The sequence below is a fragment of the Erpetoichthys calabaricus genome, chromosome 7 (genome assembly GCF_900747795.2).
Source record: "Erpetoichthys calabaricus chromosome 7, fErpCal1.3, whole genome shotgun sequence".
Lineage (NCBI taxonomy): Eukaryota > Metazoa > Chordata > Cladistia > Polypteriformes > Polypteridae > Erpetoichthys > Erpetoichthys calabaricus.
This window is the reverse complement of record NC_041400.2, coordinates 197,150,562-197,176,398: the sequence shown is the minus strand read 5'-3', so window position 1 is coordinate 197,176,398 and position 25,837 is coordinate 197,150,562. Positions and strand designations below refer to the sequence as shown.

Below are 25,837 nucleotides of genomic sequence, written 5' to 3'. Positions count from 1 at the left end.
AGAAGCTTCCCGTTCATGAAAAATGATTAAAACAAAATCATTTACAAAATGCACAAAAAGTAAAAAATAAAATGTTTTTTTTTTTTTTTAAGTAAAACAATTTTATTTACTTTATTTATAAATGCTCTACAAAGCAAAAAATACATTTTTTCTTTAACCCCAATTTTCGTGGTTATATGTGATAAACTAAAATCATGTGGCGCACATAAATGAATTCATCCAATCAATTAATAGAAGAGCTACTTTCATCATAGGATACAAAAAACACAACAAGCATTGCAATTCCCCCTCCATGCTGAACACGTTTCAAATATTGTTTGATTCAATTAAGTTTATGTGCGCCTCACAATTTTATTTAGTAATTCATTTATTCTCCCGAGCCCAATTACCAAAATTCCATATAAATATTGGCCTCCGAGATCTTGTTGACCATTAAGGATCTTGTAGTCTGCACACATACGTTGCACTCTGTCAGCCTGCGCTTGTATTTACTTCACACGTCCACAAAGATAAATTTCCAGAGGCAAATGTTCAGGCGATCGCAGTGTTCCTTCTCCTGTCTAAAATGATTTGTCTCAGTATTTCAGAAATTGCTACATTTATGTGGATGAGCTGAACATACAGCAAGATAACAATAGTGTCATACTTACACGATTTGATAATGGGCAAAAAATTATTGTCTGTGAAGAAATAATCAATTTTTGAGTAACTTGTCAGAAGAAAGAATATGCAATAAGGTTAGGATTTAAAAACCTCCATGATACACAAACTGTGTAATTATGTTTGCAGTATTAGATGTTTATAGCCACTGTAGCTGAAGACGTATCCAGGTCTACATTTAAAACACAATTAAAGTCTCTGGACATTGTAATGTTCACATTAGTAATAGATCCATTTACAATTTGGATGAAATCTCTATCATTCACGTTAGGTGTATAAATATTTATCAGAATCACTTTAGTATTAAATAAGTTGCCCATTACTATGACAGATTATCCTTCAGGATATCGTATATACTCACATAGAAGTTGGGTGTTGAAACCTGAAAAATCGATCATAAAATCAGACCCCGACTTTGAATGCCCATTCAAAAATACGACACTTGAATTTTTTTTTTTAAACATCTTCTTGTGGTAGTGCTGCTGCTTTGCAGTAAGGAGACTGTGGAAGATTGTGGGTTCGCTTCCCGGTTCCTCCCTGTGTGGATAGCGCTTTGAGTACTGAGAAAAGCGCTATATAAATGTAATGAATTAATGAATTATTCTTGCCTCCTCCAATCTCACACCAGTTTCTCAGACGCATCAAATTTTGTTGCAGCAGCGCAGTTCCCAATTTCTTTCGCTACTTCAACGACTTTTAATTTAAAACCAGCTTCATATTTTCTTCTGATCGAACACTCCCATCGTAGATAAGGGATGCTCTTATGATAAAGGTGTATGAGGGTGTGAGATACAAAAAGCACAAATCAGTGCAAACGTCGCTTCGGAATAGTATGGGTATCACCGTGTGGTCACGTAGGCACAATAGAGACAGAGAGAGGTTAGGAGCACACGCTGATACAGCGCATTGCTGCACCCACATAGGAAAAAAAAGGCATTGTGCTCTGTGGTTACTCCCTCAGGTGGGCGTTAGCATATCCTAATCTCTTGGACCAATAGTGTGAGTTTTCTGCATTTGACTTGTACGACTGATATTATAAAATACCACAAATTATACAGTAAAATCAAGTCCTGACTTATCTGCGGGAGAACTTATTCGCGAGTATATATGGTATGTCTGGCTCTACAAATGGAACTGTTTTATGTATTAAGATTCCCACACCTCCAGGTTTCTTTGCATAGCTGGAGTGAAAAATGTGGCCAGTCCAGTCCTATCCCTTTGCACTTGAAACTGGTCCTTAATAATAATAATAATAATAATAATTCATTACATTTATATAGTGCTTTTTTCTCAGTACTCAAAGTGCTATCCAAACAGGGAAGAACCGGGAAGCGAACCCACAGTCTTCCACAGTCTCCTTACTGCAAAGCAGCAGCACTACCACTGCGCCACCTGTGAGGACGTCCTTGCTTATAATGTGAGTCTCCTGTAAAAATACTATCCTGGCATTTAAACCTGTTAAGCGAGTGAATACTTTCTCTTTCTTTAATTCATGATTGAGACCTTTGACATTCCAGCTCCCAAAGTTTACTGTTTGGTCATTAAAACATTGCTTCTGAACTTTTGTTGACATATTGTAGTCTTAAGTTAAAGTAGTACATTTTTACATATGATAGCTTTGACTATTTGATTTCATATTATTGCCAGGTGTTATGGCTATGAAGCCTATTGTTGTATTGGTTTTAATGGTTGTTGGGGTAAAAAGGATAAATAAGAAATAGCAAAGCTCTTGTTCTCTCTCATTCCACCAAACCCCAAACGTCCACCATTTTGCCTCACCTAGTGAGGCAGACCATACTTCACAAAGTCCCAGTCCTCTGACATACAGTACCAATGGATATGTAGCATCCATCCATTATCCAACCCACTATATCCTAACTACAGGGTCACGGGGGTCACAGGGAGCAAGGCAGGAAACAAACCCCGGGCAGGGCGCCAGCCCACCACAGGGTGCGCACAGACACCTACACACACCCACACACTAGGAACAATTTAGGATCGCCGGTACACCTAACCTGCATGTCTTTGGACTGTGGGAGGAAACCCACGCAGACACGGGGAGAACATGCAAACTCCACGCAGGGAGTCTCTTAACTGCGAGGCAGCAGCACTACCACTGCGCCACCATGCCACCCGATATGTAGCATATCCAGAACAAAATGACCCCCCAGCAGTGGCGTAGAAAAGGTTAACACTGATGTATCTTGAATGTACAATCCCAATACGATAAACCAAAGAATGAAGTTAAACAGTTCCCATAGAGACTGAGATAATGTATTATAGTACATTCCCAATACAATAAATCAAGGACATGAAGTGAAAAAACACACAATAACCTTTAAATAGCTAGTTACTTTGTTGTTGCTGAGAAGAACATACTGAATATTCATTGAAGGAGATTCCAGTATAATATAATAATTGGGGGAAAAAGGGAAAGGTAGCCGAAATTGAATGACTGTATATTCAAATACACTCACTGGTCACTTTATCAGGTACATCCTGCTAGTCCAGGTTGGACCCCCTTTTGCCTTCTGAAGTGCCCTAATTCTTCATGGCATAAACTCAACAAGGTGCTGGAAACATTCCTCAGGAATCTTGGTCCACATTGACATGATAGCATCACACAGTTGCTGCAGTTCTGTCAGCTGCCCATCCATGATGCGAGATCTCCCATTCCAACAAATCCCAAAGGTGCTCTACTAGATTGAGATCTGCTGACTGCGGGGGCCGTTTGAGTCCAGTGAGCTCAACAAACCAGTTGGAGATGATCCTAGTTTTGTGACATGGTGTGTGGAATTGGCCATCAGAAGATGGGTACACTGTGGTCATAAAGGGATGGACGTGGCCAGCAACATTTCTCAGGTAGGCTGTGGCATTAAAACGATGCTCAGTTGGAACTAAGGGGCTCAGAGTGTGCCAAGAAAACATCCACCACACCATCGCGCCACCACCACCACCAGCCTGATCCAATGATACAAGGCAGGGCAGATCCATCCTTTCATATAGTTGATGCCAAATTCTGAACATCCCATCCAAATGTCATAGCAGAAATCGAGACTCATCCGACCAGGCAACATTTTTCCAATCTTCTATTGTCCAATTGTAGCATCAGTTGCTTATTGTTAGCTGACAGGAGCGGCACACAGTGTAGCCCACCACTTGCTTCAAGGTTTGACGTGTTATGTGTTCAGAGCTGCTCTTCTGCCCACCTCGGTTGTCACGAGTGCTTATTTGAGTTCCTGTTGCCTTTCTCTCAGCTCTAACCAGTCTCCTTATTCTCCTCTGACCTCTGGCATCAACAAGGCATTTTCACTCAGAGATCTGCCACTTAGTGAATGTTTTCCCTTTTTCGGACCACTCTCTGTAAACCCTAGAGATGGTTATGTGTGAAAATCCCAGTGGATCAGCAGTTTGTGAAATACTCAGACCAGCCTGTCTGCCACCTGCAACCATAGCACGTTCACAGTCACTTCAGTCTTCGCCATTCTGATGCTCGGTTTGAAGTTCAGCAGGTGGTCTTGACAACGTCTACAGGCCGACATGCTGCCTTGTCATTGGCTGACTTAGATATTTGCATTAACAAGTAGTTGAACAGGTAAACCTAATAAAGTGGCCGTTGAGTGTATTTTCAAAGTCAGGTTCATGATTCTGAGAGTTACACGTACATTTGTGTATGCTTGTGCTTTGGAAACGTTTTTATTATGGTAATGTCTACAGTGGCCACTACAAGAAGAACAAACTGTCTATTACAAAAGAAAATCTTGAGAAGACACCATTCGCCAAGAGATTGTTTCAAGTCCCGCCCTCCTCTCAAACCACGCCCTCTCACCTCTCATTGGTGTGAGCGCTCCCAGTTCTTATAAATTTTTATGTTTTCCTCACTTTAAGTTTTCAATTTAAGAAGACGTATTATGTCCAAATCTTATTGAAGAATTTCATCACAAAGTGTTATCAACAGAAGAAATGAGTACACAGGCAATCCTAGCAGCGAGAAACGAGGATGTCAAACGAATTAACGTGAAAATTGTCGATCGGTTACATGCCAAATTGTTTAAATGTGTATCAATAGACTCTGCTGAAACAGTCAGTGGTGATGGTGCTGAAGATGAAAACATCGACTTACAATATTACGAAGAATATCTACAACCGTTAACACCGTCCGGTCTTCCACTGGACAAATTACTGTAGAAAAAAGGATGAATCCAAGAAAGGTAATGTAGTCCATCTTCAGTGGATAACATGAGACACCAAAGGAGATCTCGATATGCCATTCGTATTAAAACATTTACAGTTTCCCGTCCCGTTTGCTGTGACAGTTCACAAATCACAGGGACAAACATTAAAAAAAATTGGTTTATTTATTAGAGAGAAAGAAACGAAATTCACTCACAGGCAGTTATACGTTGCGTTGTCACGATGAAAGTCCAAACACAGAATCAAAATTCAATGCGATATTGACGAAAAGTTAATTCCAAGTATTGTTTTTACTGAAGTTTTACCGTAAAAGTGTAAGTTTAAAAAGTATTTACGTGTTAATTTCAAAGCCAAACAGAACGAAAATTTATAACACAACAAATACCTCCAACGCAACATGAAACAGAATTTTCTTTCAATTTGTTACATTTTACTATTTTTTAATGTGGTTAGTCACTCGCTGTAATGTAAAATAGTTAGATCTACAGTATTACGTATATGTAACAATTCCCATGGAAAATAACAGTCTGCTATAAAATGAACAGACTTGACACACAGCCACCCGTATATTATTCCTGGCTGCTAAAGAGTCTTTTAAATACCGAGATGTTCTCTACAGCGAGTCCAAAACAGAACTGTCGATGGTTTGTCAAGATGGCGGTTTTAAGGGATAGGACAGGAAGTGATGTTCTTCATTAGTCAGAGTAGATGCCTGAAGTGATAATCTTCTAGGCGCCGGAACCGGAAGTGATATTTTTCTGGGTGCTGGAAGTGGAAGTGATGTCTTCTGTTCTAAATCAGACAGATTTTCCTGCGGCTGGTCTGCAGAGATAACAGGAGAAAGTTTAGTGCACCCTGCCACCCCCCTGGCCTGGCGTGGAATTACCTTTGCTTGGTCCATACAACGTCTTCCTAGTCGCACGTGTGTGACACTGTTTAAAATTGTACAAATTGGAGGCGTTTGAATTGAAATGGGAGATCAGAGGGTATAACGGGGATGCGAGGAATAAAAACTCTCTCCCCTGTGCCACCACCAGTAAAAATAGTTGCCTCAATTAGGTTCTTTTGCAGTCATGTGACCTGAAGTCTCGTGCCGTTACAAAGTTTCAGTGGCTGTAAGTTTCTCAGTAACATCATTGGTGCCCCAACCTTCAAAATTAGATTATGCTTAGGAGTGCCTGGAGGATTCAGAGTGTGGACCGAGCTGCAGGCTATGGAAGTATATATGTACGTAAGTAGGATTCAGTTAGCGTTGGGAACCCGCGTACCAAATTTCTTGAAGATGGGCCCATTAAGTAACAAAGACCGTTGGAAAGTTCAATATGGCGGCCGACAGTGGTGTCATACCACCGAAATAAGTATGTACATCGGTTTTGGTTAGCACAGGGAAGCCGCCTACCAAATTTCGTGAAGATGGAGCCATAAATAAGAAAGTTTAACATGGCGGACGTTGTCGACCGTTATGACCGTTACGTGTAGAATTTCAAAATGAAACCTGCTTAACTTTTGTAAGTAAGCTGTAAGGAATGAGCCTGACAAATGTCAGCCTTCTACCTACACGGGAAGTTGGAGAGTTAGTGATGAGTGAGTCAGTGAGGGTTTTGCCTTTTATTAGTATAGATACACGTCAAAGTTTCAGGCATTACGTGTCAAATCTGCAGCCATGTAGGACAGGAGACTAAATGTGGAACACAGCGTGTTGGCCGATGGTGATGAGGCTGGGGGCTTTAGTGTCGTAATAAAAGGAAATTCTGAATTACAGTACTTTCCATTTGTTTTAACAAGAAGGCCTTAGCATTAAACAACACTCGGGGATCTCAGGTGTAAGAGTGAATGGCACAGAATTGGACGCTAAATGGTACTTTCAGGGCACCGGAGAAACATTTTGAAAAACTGCTCCGAGTCCAACTGTAGGTCAAAGTGTAGCGCAGTGGGACGGGACTGGAGTAACTTCATGTCAAAATTAAAGGGGGGACTAAAAGAGTCCTTTATAATCGAATGCCACCGTGCGCTTTCGAGTGAGACCCATTTTAAATAAAGTTGAATCCTAGTAGCGTCGTTCGATCTCTCAGACCTGGTATGCGCCATGCAATACACGTGTGTGACCAGCAGGAGGCAGGCTGCCACTGTCCTTGTCCTGTTTGGGCCCTTGAGCAAGGCCTTTAACCTGCAATTACTGAGTGCTTTGAGTAGTGAGAAAAGTGGTATGTAAATGCAAAGAATTATTATTATTATTATTATTGTCCAGCAAGCCCGAGTCTCGCTCTGTTGGTTGTGTTTAATATCCATCCATCCATCCATTGTCTCCCGCTTATCCGAGGTCGGGTCGCGGGGGCAGCAGCTTGAGCAGAGATGCCCAGACTTCCCTCTCCCCGGCCACTTCTTCTAGCTCTTATGGGAGAATCCCAAGGCGTTCCCAGGCCAGCCAAGAGACACATAGTCCCTCCAGCGTGTCCTGGGTCTTCCCCGGGGCCTCCTCCCAGTTAGACGTGTCCGGAACACCTCACCAGGGAGGCGTCCAGGAGGCATCCTGATCAGATGCCCAAGCCACCTCATCTGACTGCTCTCGATGCGGAGGAGCAGCGGCTCTACTCTGAGCTTCTCACCCTATCTTTAAGGGAGAGCCCAGACACCCTGCGGAGGAAACTCATTTCAGCCGTTTGTATTCGCGATCTCGTTCTTTCGGTCACTACCCACAGCTCATGACCATAGGTGAGGGTAGGAGCGTAGATCGACTGGTAAATTGAGAGCTTCACCTTACGGCTCAGCTCCTTTTTCACCATGACAGACCGATGCAGAGCCCACATTACTGTGGACACCGCACCGATCCGCCTGTCGATCTCACACTCCATTCTTCCCTCACTCGTGAACAAGACCCCGAGATACTTGAACTCCTCCACTTGGGGCAGGATCTCGCTCTCAACCCTGAGAGGGCACTCCACCCTTTTCCTGAGAGGGGACCACCACCCCAGTCTGCCAATCCAGAGGCACTGTCCCTGATGTCCATGCGATGTTGCAGAGACGTGTCAACCAAGACAGCCCTACAACATCCAGAGCCTTGAGGAACTCCGGGCGTATCTCATCCACCCCCGGGGCCCTGCCACCAAGGAGTTTTTTGACCACCTCGGTGACCTCAGTCCCAGAGATGGGGGAGCCCACCTCTGAGTCCAAAGGCTCTGCTTCCTCATTGGAAGGCATGTTAGTGGGATTGAGGAGGTCTTCGAAGTACTCACCCCACCGACCCACTACGTCCCGAGTCAAGGTCAGCAGCGCACCATCACCACCATACACAGTGTTGAAAGTCGTTCTCCATGGCCTCCCCAAACTCCTCCCACGGCCGAGTTTTTGCCTCAGCAACCACCGAAGCCGCATACCGCTTGGCCTGCTGGTACCTATCAGCTACCTCCGGAGTCCCACAGGACAAAAGGGTCCCGTAGGACTCCTTCTTCAACTTGACGGCATCCCTCACCGCCGGTGTCCACCAACAGGTTTGGGGATTGCTGCCACGACAGGCACCGACCACCTTACGGCCACAGCTCCGGTCAGCCGCCTCAACAATAGAGGCACGGAACATGGCCCATTCGGACTCAATGTCCCCCACCTCCCTTGGGATGTGGTTGAAGTTCTGCCGGAGGTGGGAGTTGAAGCTACTTCTGACAGGGGGCTCTGCCAGACGTTCCCAGCAGACCCTCACAACACGTTTGGGCCTACCAGGCCTGACCGGCATCCTCCTCCACCATCGAAGCCACTTCACCACCAGGTGGTGATCGGTTGACAGCTCCGCCCCTCTCTTCACCCGAATGTCCAAGACATGTGGCCGCAGGTCAGACAACACGACCACAAAGTCGATCATCGAACTGAGGCCTAGGGTGTCCTGGTGCCAAGTGCACATATGAACACCCCTATGCTTGAACATGGTGTTCGTTATGGACAATCTGTGACGGGCACAGAAGTCCAATAACAAAACACCACTTGGGTTCAGATCGGGGGGGCCATTCCTCCCAATCACGCCCTTCCAGGTCTCACTGAGCATTGAAGTCTCCCAGCAGTACGAGGGAGTCCCCAGAAGGTATGCCCTCTAGCACCCCCTCCAGGGACTCCTAAAAGGGTGGGTACTCTGGACTGCTGTTCATTGCATACGCACAAACAACAGTTAGGACCCGAAGGCGGAGGGAGGCTACCCTCTCGTCCACCGGGGTAAACCCCAATGAACAGACTCCAAGTCAGGGGGCAATAAGTATACCCACACCCGCTCGGCGCCTCTCACTGGGGGTAACTCCAGAGTGGTAGCGAGTCCAGCCCCTCTCAAGGAGACCAAGCTGTGCGTCGAGGTGAGCCCGACTATATCTAGCCGGAACCTCTCGACCTCACGCACTAGCTCAGGCTCCGACATCTTCAGAGAGGTGACATTCCACATCCCAAGAGCCAGCTTCTGTAGCCGAGGATCGGACCGCCAAGGTCCCCGCCTTCGGCCACCACCCGACTCACACTGCACCCGATCTCCTTGGCCCCTCCTACATGTGGTGAGTCCATGGGAAGGGGGACCCATGTTGCCTCTTCAGGCTGTGCCCGGCCGAGCCCCATGGGTGCAAGCCTGTCCACCAGGCGCTCGCCATCGAGCCCCACCTCCAGGCCTGGCTCCATAGGGGGGGCCCCGGTGACCCGCGTAGGACCAGTTTGTCTTGAGTGGCTGTACCAGGGGCATAAAGCCCCGGACAACAGAGCTCCTAGGATCATTGGGACATGCAATCCCCTCCACCACGATAAGGTGGCGGTTCAAGGAGGGGCAATTTCACAACCCCTCGCTCTTTCCCGTTTTGTTCAAATTTGAAATTTGTCATGGTGGTACGTCAATCGCACTTGGATAATATTAATATTTAGGGGTAACTCAAACCCAAGGAAAATGAAATATCCCAAAATGTCAAAAACGCTTTGATTGAAATTTGGTGACGTTCACTTGCGGCCTAATATTTGCCATTTCTGGACAGGTGGCATTATGACGAGATAATCGATGTCCCCTCACCTGGCACTGGTTTGCATATCAGGGTGTTTAATTCTTGTGAATAAATATTGGATTTAAACTCTGTGTGCTCTTTGGTGTTCTGTTGCTGTTGGCTGTAGTGTGGATGTCGCTGTACGGACTACACATGACACGGCCTTCTACTGGGCCACAGTCCCCCCTCGGGCACCAGCACATTCCATCATAAATGAACGTGACTTACTGTCACTGCTTTTTAGTTCTAAATGTGTGCCAGCGTTCTGAGCCTCCACAAAAATAAATGGGAGCGGAGTGTGGGACACTTGAGGGACGCGGCGAAGTACTCCAGCCAGGAGTTAAAACTCCAAACGATGCTCAGGCTGAGAATTAATGACTAACGCTGGATTCACATGTCACTTTATTGTTTTTTAATATCTTTTGCTTCACAGGCCATCCAGACCTGAGGGAATATAAAAGATGTGTTTATCTCGGGCTTATTTCCATATCAATTGATTTTTTTTTTTTTTTCCCTTTTGGCATTTTTTATCAAATAGTAAACCATCTTGTTATATGACATATGCCTTTTGGAAACGGCTTGTTTCGTAATTTAGTGCCGAGCGCAACACTTGCATATGTAAAGCTTATTGCTTATTTCAGAAAAGATCTGCATAATAATATTAGAAAATTCAACTCGGGTTCATCTGCATTTGCATCACTTTGGTCCTGATGTGGCGTGTTTGATGAGTGGAGATGTTCTCCTGTTAGACAGCCTGGCACGTTACCAAAAAACGAAGAAACTTGTAATCAGGTGCCGATGGCCCCGAGTGAATGTCACACAAGAGCTGGGAACTGGAGCTGGGCTTGTCTGTGGGGAAACTGGGCAACGTCCTCATCTGTCATGGTGGCTTGAACACGCTTTGTAAGCAGGAGAAGAAGAGAAAGTGAGGCGATGAGAACTGCTGGAGGAGGAAGAGGAAGAAGAAGAAGTTGCAGTTAAACGGTGGACCTGTTTATTGGTTTCTCTGCTAAAACAGCTTGCTACTTGGCTGCTTTATTTGTTAATGTAAATGCGTTTGCTGAAGAATTCTGTGAATATTTTGAAAATTAGTTTAAATACAAAATTTAAATCTGCTGTGTTACTGAGCCCACCGAAAAAACTGCGACGGCACAGCCTTAACCTTAATCTGCGCTTCATTACAGGTCACCCACCTGAAGCTAAGCCTGTTCAGGCCCACCCAGTGCTTGGATGGGAGACCATCGAGGAAAAGGTGCAGGTGAGGCCAGCAGGGGGCGCCTGCCTGCTCTGTGGTCTGAATGAGGATCCCAATGCCCCAGTGCAGTGACGGGGACGTCCTTCAAATGAGACATAAAACTGAGGTCCTGTGGTCATTAAAGACCCCTGGGCATCTCTCATAAAGAGTAGGCCGTATTATCCCGATGTCCTGGTTAAGTTGCCCTCCATGGCCCCTGTCTCTAGTTGTTTCTCTCTCACCACTTCACCACCTAACAGCTCATGTGTGGTGAGCTTACTGGCGCCAAAAATGGGCACTGCGTGTTGATGGTGGTAGAAGTGTGTAAAGCACACAGAGTAGTGAAGGAAGTGCTACTCAAATGTGCGTACTTATTATTTATTTATTATAAGTGGCTCGGTGAGACGGGGGACTCAAGTTTTTCATTGGCATCTTTATGGGGTGGGCAGTGAGGCCTCGTCTGACCCATTTTGGGCTGCCCTGCTGCCCCCTGCCTGTCTTGGGTGTTCGTTGTCTAGCAGTCTGCACTTGGACATTGGATTGCAGGATATCCAGTCACTGGTTTTATCTCCACCTCAGTCCTGTAAATGTAAGGCACGTGGGTAGGACACCATTTAGGAAAGGCCTGGCTTCCACTTGGATTTTAGATTTATGGTTACACTTTTGACGGCAGGGTGGATGCCCAATTACGTTCTTTTTTGATCGTATTTGTTTCTTCTTTTTCCAGTCACCTCCATTATTCCAAGTTGGCCTCCTTTTTGCGGCAAACATAGCTATGTGCATGTCGAGAATGATGTATGCGTGTCGCAAGACTGCAGGCCTCATTTTTAAGAAGATCTCGGTGTTCCCGTTGACAGATATTCCCAATTAAGGCCCATTGCCTGACTGAAGCCATGTCTCACGCTCAAGGACTTGGAGGCCTGTCATGCACACGTTTATACAGTCCAGGCTGGACTACTGAAATTCTCCGTTCCTGGGGCTGCCCACGAACTCCCTTACAACATTGACAGCTTGTCCAAAATGCAGCGTCCAGGCTTGTAACAGGCACAAAGAAAACGGGGTCCTGTTCTCCCAGTGCTGGCCACACTACACTGGCTACCAGTTAAGTTTAGAATCCACCTCAGTGTTTTTGTTATTTGTGGATAAAGCCCAGCGTGATTTGGCTCCCCGGCACATCTCAGATCTTCTACAGTCTCACGCACCCTTGAGGTGTCGCAGGTCGCCTGACACGCACTTGCAGTTTACTCCACGGTCACCTCTGAAGGCCACAGCTTTTCCTGTTGCTGCGTCCAGGCTGCGAGATGAAATTCTCCAACGTGTCAGGCGATCCCAGTCTGTGGACACCTTGAAGTCTTGCTTTGGTGTTTGATTCTGGTCTTCTCTCTTGGCTTGGCTCCTTTTTATTCTAACTGCTTCTATTGTCATTTAATTTGATTGGTTTCTTATTAAAGTGTGTTACTGTTTGTATTGTCTTGTGCAGCAGCACTTTTATATATAAATTAACTAGCTGGGGCGGCACGGTGGCACAGTGGGTAGCGCTGCTGCCTCGCAGTTGGGTGATCTGGGGACCTGGGTTCGCGTCCCGGGTCCTCCCTGCGTGGAGTTTGCATGTTCTCCCCGTGTCTGCGTGGGTTTCCTCCCACAGTCCAAAGACATGCAGGTTAGGTGGATTGGCGATTCTAAATTGGCCCTAGTGTGTGCTTGGTGTGTGTTTGTGTGTGTCCTGCGGTGGGTTGGCACCCTGCCTGGGGATTGGTTCCTGCCTTGTGCCCTGTGTTGGCTGGGATTGGCTCCAGCAGACCCCCGTGACCCTGTGTTTGGATTCAGCGGGTTGGAAAATGGATGGATGGATGGATAAACTAGCTGTCCGCCAAGGCTCTGTCCACGTATTAGTGAAAAGGACAAACTTTAAAAATCAATAAAAAAAAAAAAGTGTAATTCTGGCCAAGCAGAAGGTCGGTACGCTCAACGTCGAATATTGTCACTATATGCCATTACTCACCCTGGCAGATGCAGAGAAGCTCGTCCATGCCTTTGTCTCTTCCAGGCTGGATTACTGTAATGCACTCCTCATTGGGATTCCTGGCAAGAGTATCCAGAGACTCCAGTATATTCAGAACAGCGCTGCCAGGATCCTGATGAGGGTGCGAAAGTATGATCACATCACCCCAATCCTGAAAACTCTTCACTGGCTCCCTGTTTCATTCAGAATAGAGTACAAGGTCTCCCTTCTTACCCACCAGTGCATTTATGGACATGCCCCTCTTTATCTACAGGAACTCCTTACCCCCCATAACTCCTTACGCTCCCTCCGCTCTGTACACACTAACACCCTTCAAGTCCCCAGAACTAAGCTCAGCAGCATGGGTGACAGGGCGTTTTCATCGGTGGCGCCGAGGCTGTGGAATGCCCTCCCTGATTACCTGACAGCCCCACAGTCGACTGAGGCCTTTAAGCGAAACCTAAAAACTCATCTTTTTAGAAAGTCATTTTGTTAAAGTAGTTTATAGACTCTTCTGTTCTTTTTTTTATTTTATTATTCTATTTTTACTCTGTAGCACTTTGGGATTGCTAAAATATAAAGTGCAATATAAATAAAATTTATTATTATTATTATTATTCTTACTATGTGTGATCGTGTTCAGCTCTGACGGGAGTGCGTCCCCCCCGCATTGGGAGAAGAGCATGTCTCTGCCAGTGATCAGCTACCCTCTAAAACACACGTAGCTCTGATCTCTCAAAAACATCAAACGTTACTCCTTGACAATCTCCAGATGATAATGTCTGCTGTACAAACAGGTATCGCTAGCTAATCAGAGGCGAGATGCACTCCAACAGGTGGCGAGAGGGAGAGCGACTCAAATGGAGGCTGGCGCATGACTGAGGAGCCCTCCCTAGGATTTGAACAAATAAATCGCTGCCGCAAGCGAACTTTAGTAACTAAATATAGTTGCACAATCAACCGGAATGTTCAAGTAAATTATAGAAAAAAACCTGACCTAAATCTCTCTCGTGAAAAGTGGACAGACAGACAGACGTTGGATTTTATACTGTATATATAGAAGTGACTTGACTAGTTGACACTCCTGCACTTTGGTTGAAGTCCTCCATTCATTGTGGGATTGGGCCGTCTAGTATCCGAGCCAGAAGAAAACCCAATTCCAAGTGAGTGCAGTGTTCACGTGTGGTATGGCGGCTCCGTGGAGTACAGGAGCGAGTTAATTAATGTCAGGACGCTGTTAGCCGACCGTGTGCTGCCTGTCTGATTGTCTCAGTGCCAGCCCGGGGCAGCAATCGGGCAAACGCACCTGCAGCCGCCCCCAGCCTATGAAAAGGGGAGCACAAGATCACAAGGGAAAAAAATGAACGGAGATTTAAAAGACAGGCGAGAGAGAGAAGTGGAACGAAGAGGAGTGAAGCCCCAAAGAGGAGGATGTGGCCATCGCTCAGTGGGTCGCTCCTATTGTGAACACCTTGGGAGCAGGAGCGACCGTCACGCTCGGGTGGTACTTTCACCGGCAGCAGTGGAAGTGCAGAGTGCCCGCACCGGGTGGCGCCTGGATTGGCAGCGGTTTATGAGAGCGCCGGATGAGATGGGTGTCTGCACCTGCTGGTCGATTTCTCTCCAAATCCAAATGGGATAAGCTGGAGAGGCGTCAGTTTTAAAGGAAGGCACCAGGGCTTGCAGATTTTAAAGAAGACTCCTGTCTAAATTTTAATTTTCTTTTGATGTATTTATTTCTTTGATCATTTTATCCTCCTCTAACACTTGGATATTTTTATGGATTATTTATTTATGAACTTTTTGGACACTGAGTTTTTAATAAAGGCATTTGCACTTTTCACCATCCATCCCTCAGCTTGGCGTGTTTTGTCCTCATCTGCCATGCTCATCTCGGTGACGGCACTGACGGTGTCTCGGGTTCAAGAGGCTCCCGTTATCAAAGAAGGATCAAGGAGCAGCGCGACACACGAGAGGGAGAGGAGGGTGAAGGCCGCCAGCCCAGAAGCGACTTTTCTCCTTCAGACGGCCCTGACAAAAACGCAGCGGCTCCCAACCTGTTATGGTGGCATCGGGGTTGGCATCGTCTACAAGTCTCCCCAGATGACCTGTCAGTGTCTCGTTTTTATCGACTGACGCGGCACACATTTTTATTTTTTATCTTCTCTATGACTGGGGCTCCTCCGCGTTAAGTCCGTGACGCCATTTGTGTGTCTCACTCTTCGTTTGCCAGGCTTGTTGCTGACAGACAGTAAGTACAGTAAGCAGCCTGGCGCGTTGACAGGTTTGGTTCTCGCCTCATTCACACTTTTTTTTTAATTTGCTTCTTATTTGCTTTTGTTTCCTTTCAGTTAAGAGACACTTTGTTGAATGACGATGACATTGGAGACAGCTGCCATGAAGACTTCTTACACAAGTACGTTTGTTGCCTTCTGCATCTTTTGCATTTGTAGATTAAGATAATGGAATTCCTAGCATAAATATATTTTAATATGCTTGTCAGTAGGTCGGCGATATCTTTACTAAATATAATTAAAGCCGAGCAGTGATTTTAAAAACTGCCAGTCTGAGCAAACTACCGCGGGCACATAACACATCGTCTCTTAGCACATCTGCTGTGTATCTTCTCCCTTAAGGCCGCTTCTGGTCTCCTGCACCAACTTACTGTCAAAAAGTTTCAAAATTAAAAAATGTAAAGTCTTTAGTTGAGCAGCATGAGTGGTCTGTAAAGAAGAGTGGTGGCACTGAGGCTAGAGATCTGCACTGGCAATCGGAAGGATGCCATAAAATGCCAATAGCGACTCTGCTCTGTTGGGCCCTTGAGCAAGGAAGGCCCTTAACCTGCAATTGCTGAGCACTTTGAGTAGTGAGAAAAGCGCTATATAAATGCAAAGAATTATTATTATTAAGAGGAAGACGTCCCCCCCTTTGGCCTTTCTCAGGTTTTATTGTTTTACACCAAAGGTTCTTAAACTGTGGCGTGTTGTCCACTTTTGAGAATCACAATAGTGCCGAGTGGGCCTGCGTAATTAACTGTTGATGGGCTGCTCATCAGTCCACTGCCACCCGCGTCTGCGATTCTCCAAGGTGGGTCCGAACCAAAGGGATGGCGAACAGCTGGCGATTCTTCAAAGGGGGGCAGGCATACAACCCCCGGCATGACGATTGACTACGATTTTTGAGCCCTGTGATGACGCTCTGCGGCAATTCACAAAAAAGGGCAAAATTATGTCACAGGATGGAAAAGTTTAAGAAGCAGTTTTACATTGTCGGATAAACTGGGGATTTGAATTTGCTGTTTACAACCCTGAAAAAGAAAAAGACGTGTAAATGTCAAAATGAAAGCAGATCTCTGCAAGTTGATCTTCATGTTTTACAATTGCTGAACACAAAGTGAGTGAAGGTCCAGAGTTAGTTGGGGTCCCTGTGTCAGCCATGCCTCCCTCGTGTCTTTGTGCTCAGGCTTGTCTCTATTAGCTCTGACGCTTTTTCCCTCATTTGTCGTCGTCTTCTTTGTGAAACCGCCGCCGCTCTCTCAGGTGTCACGGCGGAGTTGACGCTACGTTCACATTACAAGGCTCACTACTCCGTTCCCGTTGTTTGCTCAGATGACGTTTGCCCGTCTTGACGGTTCACACTCATAAGTAACTACAAGTGACCTGCTTGTATCCGCCTGTAATGTGGACACGTCTGTCCTGCGAGACGCCACACAGGGGCACAGTGACAACGTTTGTGCACAAGTCGTCTGGCGGGAAAGTCTGCAAACAAATTGATAAATACATTTGTAAGTCAGACAAAGCAAATGCAATGTTTCACTGATATGCCTTCATGTCTAACCCACCCACGAGTCCTTAGGGCCGAGTCAGGATGTGAATTTTATGGCAGGGCTGGGCGAAGTGCCTCAGATTGCTTTGGCAAGCGATTCTCTGCCGGACATTCTCTCTCTCAATCAGCCCCCCACAGGAAAGCCAAACTACCCAGCTGGCAATCTGAAATGGTTTTTGGGGGCAGGTAACTGGGGGGGACGTGTCGCACCAGAATTCTGTTGGTCTGAAGTTGGCTGTTTGGTTTTGAATCAGAAGCCATTCTGTACCACGACGGCCTGTTGGCTGTGGGATCTGAGCAGAGAATGTGATAAATTTGCTTTCTTTACCCCTCGTCTCTCTCACTGTCACACCATCACGATGAAGGAGCATCTCTCTGTCACACACCACGGACAGAACAGAAGACCACACTGAGGCTTGGCTGCCATATTGAGACATGCGGCCTGTTCTGAAGAAAGCTAGAAATGATGACTTAACTAGAGACATTAAAATAAACTGCCAGTCTGTGTGCCACCTGAAACTCCACATCGGCATTTACAAGGTGGTATGGATGCCAGTATTCCCTTGTACTTTGCTTATTGTTATTATTTTATGAATATTGTAACTTGGACAGAGGCAGTGGTGCTGTAAGAATTATGTTTCTGGACTTCTCTAGCGCCTTCAATACCATCCAACCTCTGCTCCTTAGGGACAAGCTGACAGAGATGGGAGTAGACTCATACCTGGTGGCATGGATCGTGGACTATCTTACAGACAGACCTCAGTATGTGCGTCTCGGGAACTGCAGGTCTGACGTTGTGGTCAGCAACACAGGAGCGCCACAGGGGACTGGACTTTCTCCGGTCCTGTTCAACCATCAGACTTCCAGTACAACTCGGAGTCCTGCCACATGCAAAGTTCGCTGACGACACTGCTATGGTGGGCTGCATCAGGAGTGGGCAGGAGGAGGAGTATAGGAACCTAATCAAGGACTTTGGTAAATGGTGCAACTCAAACCACCTGCACCTGAACACCAGCAAAACCAAAGAGCTGGTGGTGGATTTTAGGAGGACCAGGCCCCTCATGGAACCCGTGATCATCAGAGGTGACTGGGTGCAGAGGGTGCAGACCTATAAATACCTGGGTGTGCAGCTGGATGATAAACTGGACTGGACTGCCAATACTGATGATCTGTGCAAGAGAGGACAGAGCCGACTATACTTCCTTAGAAAGCTGGTGTCCTTCAACATCTGCAATACGATGCTGCAGATGTTCTATCAGACGGTTGTGGCGAGTGCCCTCTTCTACGCGGTGGTGTGCTGGGGAGGCAGCATTAAGAAGAGGGACGCCTCACGCCTGGACAAACTGGTGAGGAAGGCAGGCTCTATTGGAGGCACAGAGCTGGACAGTTTGACATCTGTGGCAGAGCGACGGGCGCTGAGCAGACTCCTGTCAATCATGGAGAATCCACTGCATCCACTGAACAGTATCATCTCCAGACAGAGGAGCCTCTATCTATCTATCTATCTATCTATCTATCTATCTATCTATCTATCTATCTATCTATCTATCTATCTATCTATCTATCTATCTATCTATCTATCTATCTATCTATCTATCTATCTATCTATCTATCTATCTATCTATCATTATTTAAAGTTGTAACTTAACTCCTGCTTGTCTTTTACTCTGTGTAGTTGCCTGAGGTTATAGATGTAGAAGGGAAGCTGGGGAGAAGTTATAAAGTACAATCTTCTCTGTCTCTCTCTCTCTCTCTATATATATATATATATATATATATATATATAATATACTGCCCAATAAAATGAAAGGCAGACTTTTTAATCCGAGTATATCAAGTGCATCAAGTCAATGAAACTTCTTTGCTATTGATCTGGTCAGCTGCTTTGGTGTTAATGAAATTAACAAGAGATGCACCAGAGGGGCGACCCCTAAAACAGGAATGAATGGTCTAACAGGTGGAGGGAGGCCACTGACATTTTTCCCTCCTCATCTGTTTTGTCATTCATTTTGCATTTGGCTACGCTCAGTGTCACTACTGGTAGCATGAGGCCATACCTGGACCCTACAGAGCTGGCACAGGATGGCAGGCACAGCAATACCATGTGCCATTGTCAGAAGGTTTGCTGTGTCTCCCAGCACATTCTCAAGGACATGGAGGAGATTCCAGGAGACAGACAGACAGGCAGTTACTCAGGACAGCTGGACAGAGCCCCTCGTAGAAGGTCCTTATCCCATCAGCAGGACCGTATCATGTAGAGATTGTTAAGGAGTAACATTTGACGTTTTTGAGAGAGAGCCACAATTTTGGAGCGTACCAACCTTCTGCTTGGCCAGACATAACCTTGCCAACTTTTTACATTTTTGGCAAAGAGATCACAGCTACATTCTCGCCCCTGATAGCAAAACCAAAAATATTGTATATCAAGAGGGTCTCAGATACGAAAGCTACCAATAGAAATTCTTCTCAATACATATTTTTACATATTTTGTATTGATTTTGTAAAGTTTGTCCTGTTTCACTACTATGCAGACAGAGCCGCGGGGCACAACTAGTGCCTTACAAAGAGTGGTAAGCCTACAGGATTTGAGGTATTCTGGCAAAGGCTACACAATAAAGAATTAAAAGGGGAAAGTAGAGTCAGAACAGAACTCTGCCGAGCCAAAACAGTCACCAACAAGAAAAAACATTTAGGTGATGTGGAGCAGAAGCAGCTGAGCAGACACAACTCTTCACAGAGTATCAGGGGTACTTTTCATGTCTGCTTTTGGCTAATGGAAGGAATTTGGACAATGATGGAACCAGAAAAGCTATAAAAGAATAAGGAGCCAAATATTAAAGGCAGCAGTTGTGACAGACATCACTAACCCTAAAAATGCAGTAGAGCATCACGGCGCTTCATGCACTGCTGTAGACGCAGGCTCCGGCAGAAGGGAAGTGCAAGAAAATCGCCGCCCTTCACGTGCAATTGAAATACCGAGGCTGGCGTTTCTTGGTAGTTCAGTTCCCCCCATAACTAGAAGGTCGACCACTGATGAAGGTTTAACTTCTCCTTCACTAGAGTGGGCTGCAGATCCCTTTCTCTGTTGACGTTAGTCTCTCTGGATTAGTCTCAAAACATTCAAATGGATTTGAAAATCTTTAGACAGAAGGGAAGAGGGCTGATGTTTAGCGTCGAGGTTAAAAGGCCCCTGTTGTTGTAGAGAATGCTGGGTGCTTACTCCACTAAAAGCCTTCCTTCCTCTTACATTGTTTAGGTGTTTCTTAACCTTTTTGGTGTCATGGCCTACGTTTTTCCCATACAAGTGTAAACATCAAGGATGTGAGGGTCGCACCGTGTGCATCAGTTTCACTTTCTGTGTCGATGTCTGACGACCAACTTGCACTGTCATCACTGTCACTCGATTCAAGCACTGCTTCAGTTACAGTTTGTTCTAAAACTGACTCTGCGGCTTCTCGTTTGCTGGTTTCTTTTCCATTGGAGGCTCCGCCCCACTCATGAATAATTAATAGGTTACCATAATGTGGCAGTAAGCATTCAAATATTCAGATTTTCTTTTGCTGCATGATGTTATCCCCCATCCCAGCATATCGGGTGTGAATATCAGAGTTGGGTCCCTATTGTAAATTGAATGGATGGGTGCCCACCGCGACTAACTGCCCCTATAAACAACACTAACCCATGCTTGAGAATCACTCCATCGTTGCACGTAGTCACACACTGTCTGACTGACTTGCACCAGGGAGTGCACTGCATGCTTGTTAACCTTTCTCTCTCTTCTTTTTTTTTTTTAACTCCAGGGCCATCAGTTCTCACTTGCAAACGTGCGGCTGCTCCATGGTGGTGGGGAGCAATCCAGACAAAGTTAATAAGGTAAGATGCCGTAATCCGACCTTTTGTGGTGACTTTGTAACGGCCGACCCCTTTACCCAGACTGGCAACTACACAACCAAGACTATTGACTTGGCTAACCTGAGGATCCTGCAGATGATAACAAGCCGGCAGTGGAAACAGTGATGTAACATCAAGTGCGGATATATTGAGAATGAAACAAATATATATATATAAGGACAGACAAATACTCAATATTATATATAGGTACACAATTCTCCACTATCCCAAAGACACCAGTGAAAAAAAAATATATATATATGTTGTATAGTTTACTGTCAAATAATGCAAACAGAACGCGACACGTGTTTCGCCCTAATTCTGGGCTCATCAGGCGTACACACTCACTGCACCCCCTCTTGGGGATCAAACCTCGGACGTACATGGCTGTCAAATAAATGAACCACACGCCATGGCACAGCGTAAAGGGGCTTCGTCTCGGCTGATGTCCGAGGTTCGATCCCTGAGAGGGGTGCGGTGGAGTGTGTACGCCTGATGAGCTCAGAATTAGGGCGAAACACGTGTTGCATACTCTTTGCATTATTTGACAGTAAACTATGCAGCATATATATATATATATATATATATATATATATATATATATAATCTATTATAAAAAAATATCCTGGAAAGCAAAAGCAAGGCAACGATATGTGATCTTCTTGGAAGTTCTCACAAGACATTTAAAAGACCCGAGATTCTTGCAAGACACGCCCTACTTACAAAAGATATCACACCCATCAAAAACACTCAGTCGTATAAAAGCACACAGTACACACAAATCCTGTGCTCTCAGCACATATAAAGCGTATAAGGACAATACGGAGAATAGAGACCCAAAATTGGAGAGAAAAAAAGGCAGATAAGAGATTATGAAAGCAGTGGAATTCGAAAGGCTCAAACAAACGATGGCGTGATACGCATGCAGAGAAAGGTACAGAATATGAAAGCAGTAGAATTCGAAAGTATTGTAGCGTCCCAGCCAAGTTGAGGGCTTTTTGGTTTTAAGTGACTGTTCGGTCCGATTGAGGGAGGGTGGAGTACAGCACGGAGGACTGATAGCGGGGTATTGATTGATGCGGTGAGGGGGAGTTGGAGAAAGTGCTAGAAAGTTGTGTTTGGGGTTAGAAAGTCTGCGATTGTTCAAGTAAACCTTTTGTGACACTTTATCATGTCAGTCGCTACAGTATCAAAGAAAAGATAGAAATGATCGCATTACCACAAACAAAAGGTGATTAATCATCAGAGCCAGGTGTAATTGAAAAAACAGCAGAACAAATCGAGGTCAGAAATAAAAAGGCAAAGAGTAGACAACAAAGTCTTTTCACATTCGCATCATTCAATGCACAAAACGTAGATTTGCACAGTAATGGGCCATACGCTATGAGAATCTGTGGTCCCGGAACAGTTAAAGCAACGACAAGTTAAATTTCAAAGAATACACAATTCGATCAGGTGTATATTTCTGATCACGGAGAAGCGATGCAATTTAACAGGAAAAAAGAAAGGTAATGTATATATTCCACAAATAACATTACACACCAGAGGAGATCGTGATATGCCATTCGTATTAAAATGTTCACAATTTACCGTGAGAATAGTTTTTGCTATGACAATCAATAAATCACAGGGACAAACATTATTTATTAGAGAAACAGAAACAATATTCACTCACGGGCAGCTATAAGTTGCGTTGTCACAATGTGTCTCCAAAAAATATTGTTTTTAATGAAGCTTTAAAGTAAAAGTGCAAATAATGAAATTGAAACAATTCCAAAGAAAAAAAAAACTAATTTTGAATTACATGTCCGATTAACTAAACACAGGGGTTGGCGAGCGAAGCCCCCTAGTATGTGTGTATATATATATATATATATATATATATATATATATATATATATATATATATATATATATATATATATAGATATATGGAAGAGAACGTAAAAGTAAAATTTAAGGCCAGTACAATTAGCGCCAGAGAGTTGGCCGAGTCTTGGCTATCAGATGAAAATGCCATCAACAGACACTTGGACATAAACCCAGCATATGCTAACTTAAGAAGGACATATACACATTAATTAAACTACACAACCCCCCCCCCCCCCCCCTTGATCATACTGACTTAGTCACCCCCACCCACCCCCCCCCATACTGAATGTGTTGCTATATATTGCCTTTGATTCTTGTAAGTCTAAGCATTATCCTCTGATGAAGACCCCTGATAGGGGTTGAAAGCTCAGGAATAAAACTATTTTATGATACGTGATTCGTTTTTTCTCCCTTTGTGGATCTCCAACTGCAAATATATATATATATATATATATATATATATACAATCCTAACCCTAAAAGTGTAACGATTTTGTGCAACAATTTTATGTGACGATTTTATGTTTTATTTTTTGCCCTGCTTTAAATCAGGCTTATTTTAAAACCTACATACTTGTATATATGTTTGGTATCATTCTTTTTAGAATTATCGAACTTTAATGTGATGTTGTTAGATTTTCATATTCTTACTCCGTTTTTAAATTATAAACTAAAAAATATCATGAAGATAGATAGATAGATGTGAAAGGCATTATATGATAGATAGATAGATAGATAGATAGATAGATAGATAGATAGATAGATAGATAGATAGATAGATAGATAGATAGATAGATAGATAGATAGATAGATAGATAGATACTTTATTAATCCCAAGGGGAAATTCACATTTTTTTTTTTCCCCACGAGACAAGACTTTGTGCTGAGAGATTTGACCAGGGCCAGAAATAAAAGACAAAGAGTAGGACCGCTGCTGTACAGGCTCTTAAATGTTCGAAGCGCTGCGCGAGATGTAGCTCCAGTGTTCCATGATTGTGGTCCCAATGCAACCCTGGGGTGCTGCCACCATGCGTTCCGGGGAATGTAGTATGCAGCCCATGTCTGCTCCCCTGGACTCCGTGCCATAGGGGCATCCCAGCCATCCGCCACAGTGTGTAAAGGGTTAAAACAAGGCACATGCGTTTGATTGGTTGGTTTGGTTTCAAGTGTCTGCCTTATTTATTTATTTAAATCTCATTTTTAATTTCTCTCTTAGATTCTACTATAGTGTAAGTTGTATACGCCATCTGTTAGAATGCACACACACACACACACACTAAATGCCTCGCAATGGGAGTGTTGAGAATGGCAGACGCCCTCTAGTGAGCGGGTTGTGAGTGACAACGTGGATGTGGTGGATTGTGCAACACTTCTGCACTTGGATGTAAGCACTTGAATCGATAATCCGAGATTTACCGTGGACGGGCCCTGCTGGCTGCACTTTAACGACTCCGTAAGGAACGCAGTTCCTAGCACATCGGCACAGTTTGGTGTGAAAGGCTTATGGCTTTCCACGTATGGGCAGCTGCTAACGCTGCTGTGCTTCTGTGATTTTTCGCCAGGAGTTTGCCTCTTGAGCTCGGTGTCGTCTCCTTGGCCCCGGTGGGCTCATTACATTTAGCTCTGGTGGTCCCACTTTTGGAGAGTTTTATCCCCCATGCTCAAGATGGACTTTAAGCTAAGCTGCACACAAATCCCATTTCTGCACGCGGATTAAAACTGCGGCCATCACTTAGAGGGGGCGTTCATTTGGTATGAAAATTGCAAAGTAGCTTAAATAATTGAATCTTTCCGTAACGCCGTCTAATGTTTTCGTGCAGCCGGCGTAATCGCGGAGAGCAGAAACATTTGGAGTAATTACTGACGGCCTCGTAACTCGGAGCCAATACATTATTTAATGCTGCCTCACCTCATCATTAACATTTCAGGCTATGGTTTATTAAATAAATAATATGATTTGTTACTGTTTGTGTGCAGACTTCTTAACGTGACCTTTTGTAAAGTATAACGTTATAAATTAAGTAAAGCAAACATCATTTCTACTTGAATTATTTATTTTAATTAAAGCTGAGGCAAATTGAAAGCACAGGTGCAGCGCAGCGCCTCTGTAATTATTGCTACGGCGCAGTCGGCCCGCTCTGATTTCTACATACAACAGCAACTTGACTGTGCAGGCAGAATCTGAGCTGATACTGCGAGGGGACGTTTGTGTCTGCTTTAACATTTGAGAACAATCGGGACGCATTAAAGAGAGCCGCACGCGTGCGGACAGTTGATCCGTCTCTGGAGAGAGCAGCCACGCCGCGCTACTTGGACTTGGTAGCAAGCGGGATAAACGTAGTGTTGTGCTGAAAATGGAAATGTCGATAATGCGCCAAGAGACCATGTTTATAATATCGAATTCCAGGGGCCGCACCCCCTCACGAGGTTGCTGTGGTCAAACAGATGAAAACGTAATACAGTCAGCCCTTGTGATTCGTGGGTTTACGATTCACGGATCTGCGGGTTTGTCATCACTGATTATATGGAAGTTGTTGGGTGAGTAGTAAACAGGAAAGATGCCATTTCCCCAAAATTCCATGTGCTTGAATTAAAGACCGGACTCTCAACCAGTGAATGAGGGGACAGGCCACCGCACAGCATTGTGGGAGTGACGTTTTCCGGTTTACTTTGAATGCCACCTTTTCCTGAGCTAACTGTTAAGAATACCTCTGGACACGTTTTGCAAATTTTGACCTTACAAATGGACATCAATCAGACCTTTAGCTTATGCAACACGAATTACAGGAGGATTATTTTTTCATTTTTATTACATTGTCCAGAATTGGCATCATTAACATTTATCATATTCAAATTGTTTTTGCGGGCCACCACTACAAATGACATGGGGTAAGGAACATTTAAAAATAAAAAATCGTTTTTTGAGTGAAGGAATCGTAAAATGAGCTAACGATCAGGGACGTCAAGAAAAGAAAAAAGGAGCGGGAAATGTGTGACGCCATTGCTGCAGCGACACCGGCGGGCACAAAGACTCGATGTGTCACAGTGGCAGTACAGTACAGTACAGTGCAGTGCAGTGCAGGGATCACAGGGCCATCCTTGGTGTTTGGACCAAAGACCCCGTTATCTTTGGTTTCCCCCTCTGATCCACAGTTAAAAATGAGA

At 44.8% G+C, this 25,837-nt stretch overlaps 1 protein-coding gene across 1 annotated transcript in view; it reads left to right on the top strand.

Annotated features, from left to right (window-relative positions):
- The window catches only part of c9orf72 (C9orf72-SMCR8 complex subunit), a 155,149-nt gene that overhangs the window by 87,072 nt on the left and 42,240 nt on the right, over positions 1 to 25,837 (top strand). The window contains exons 4-5 of the mRNA XM_028805896.2: positions 15,436 to 15,500; positions 20,711 to 20,783. Coding sequence (XP_028661729.2) covers positions 15,436 to 15,500; positions 20,711 to 20,783 — 138 coding nt within the window. The remainder of the gene's footprint in view (positions 1 to 15,435; positions 15,501 to 20,710; positions 20,784 to 25,837) is intronic.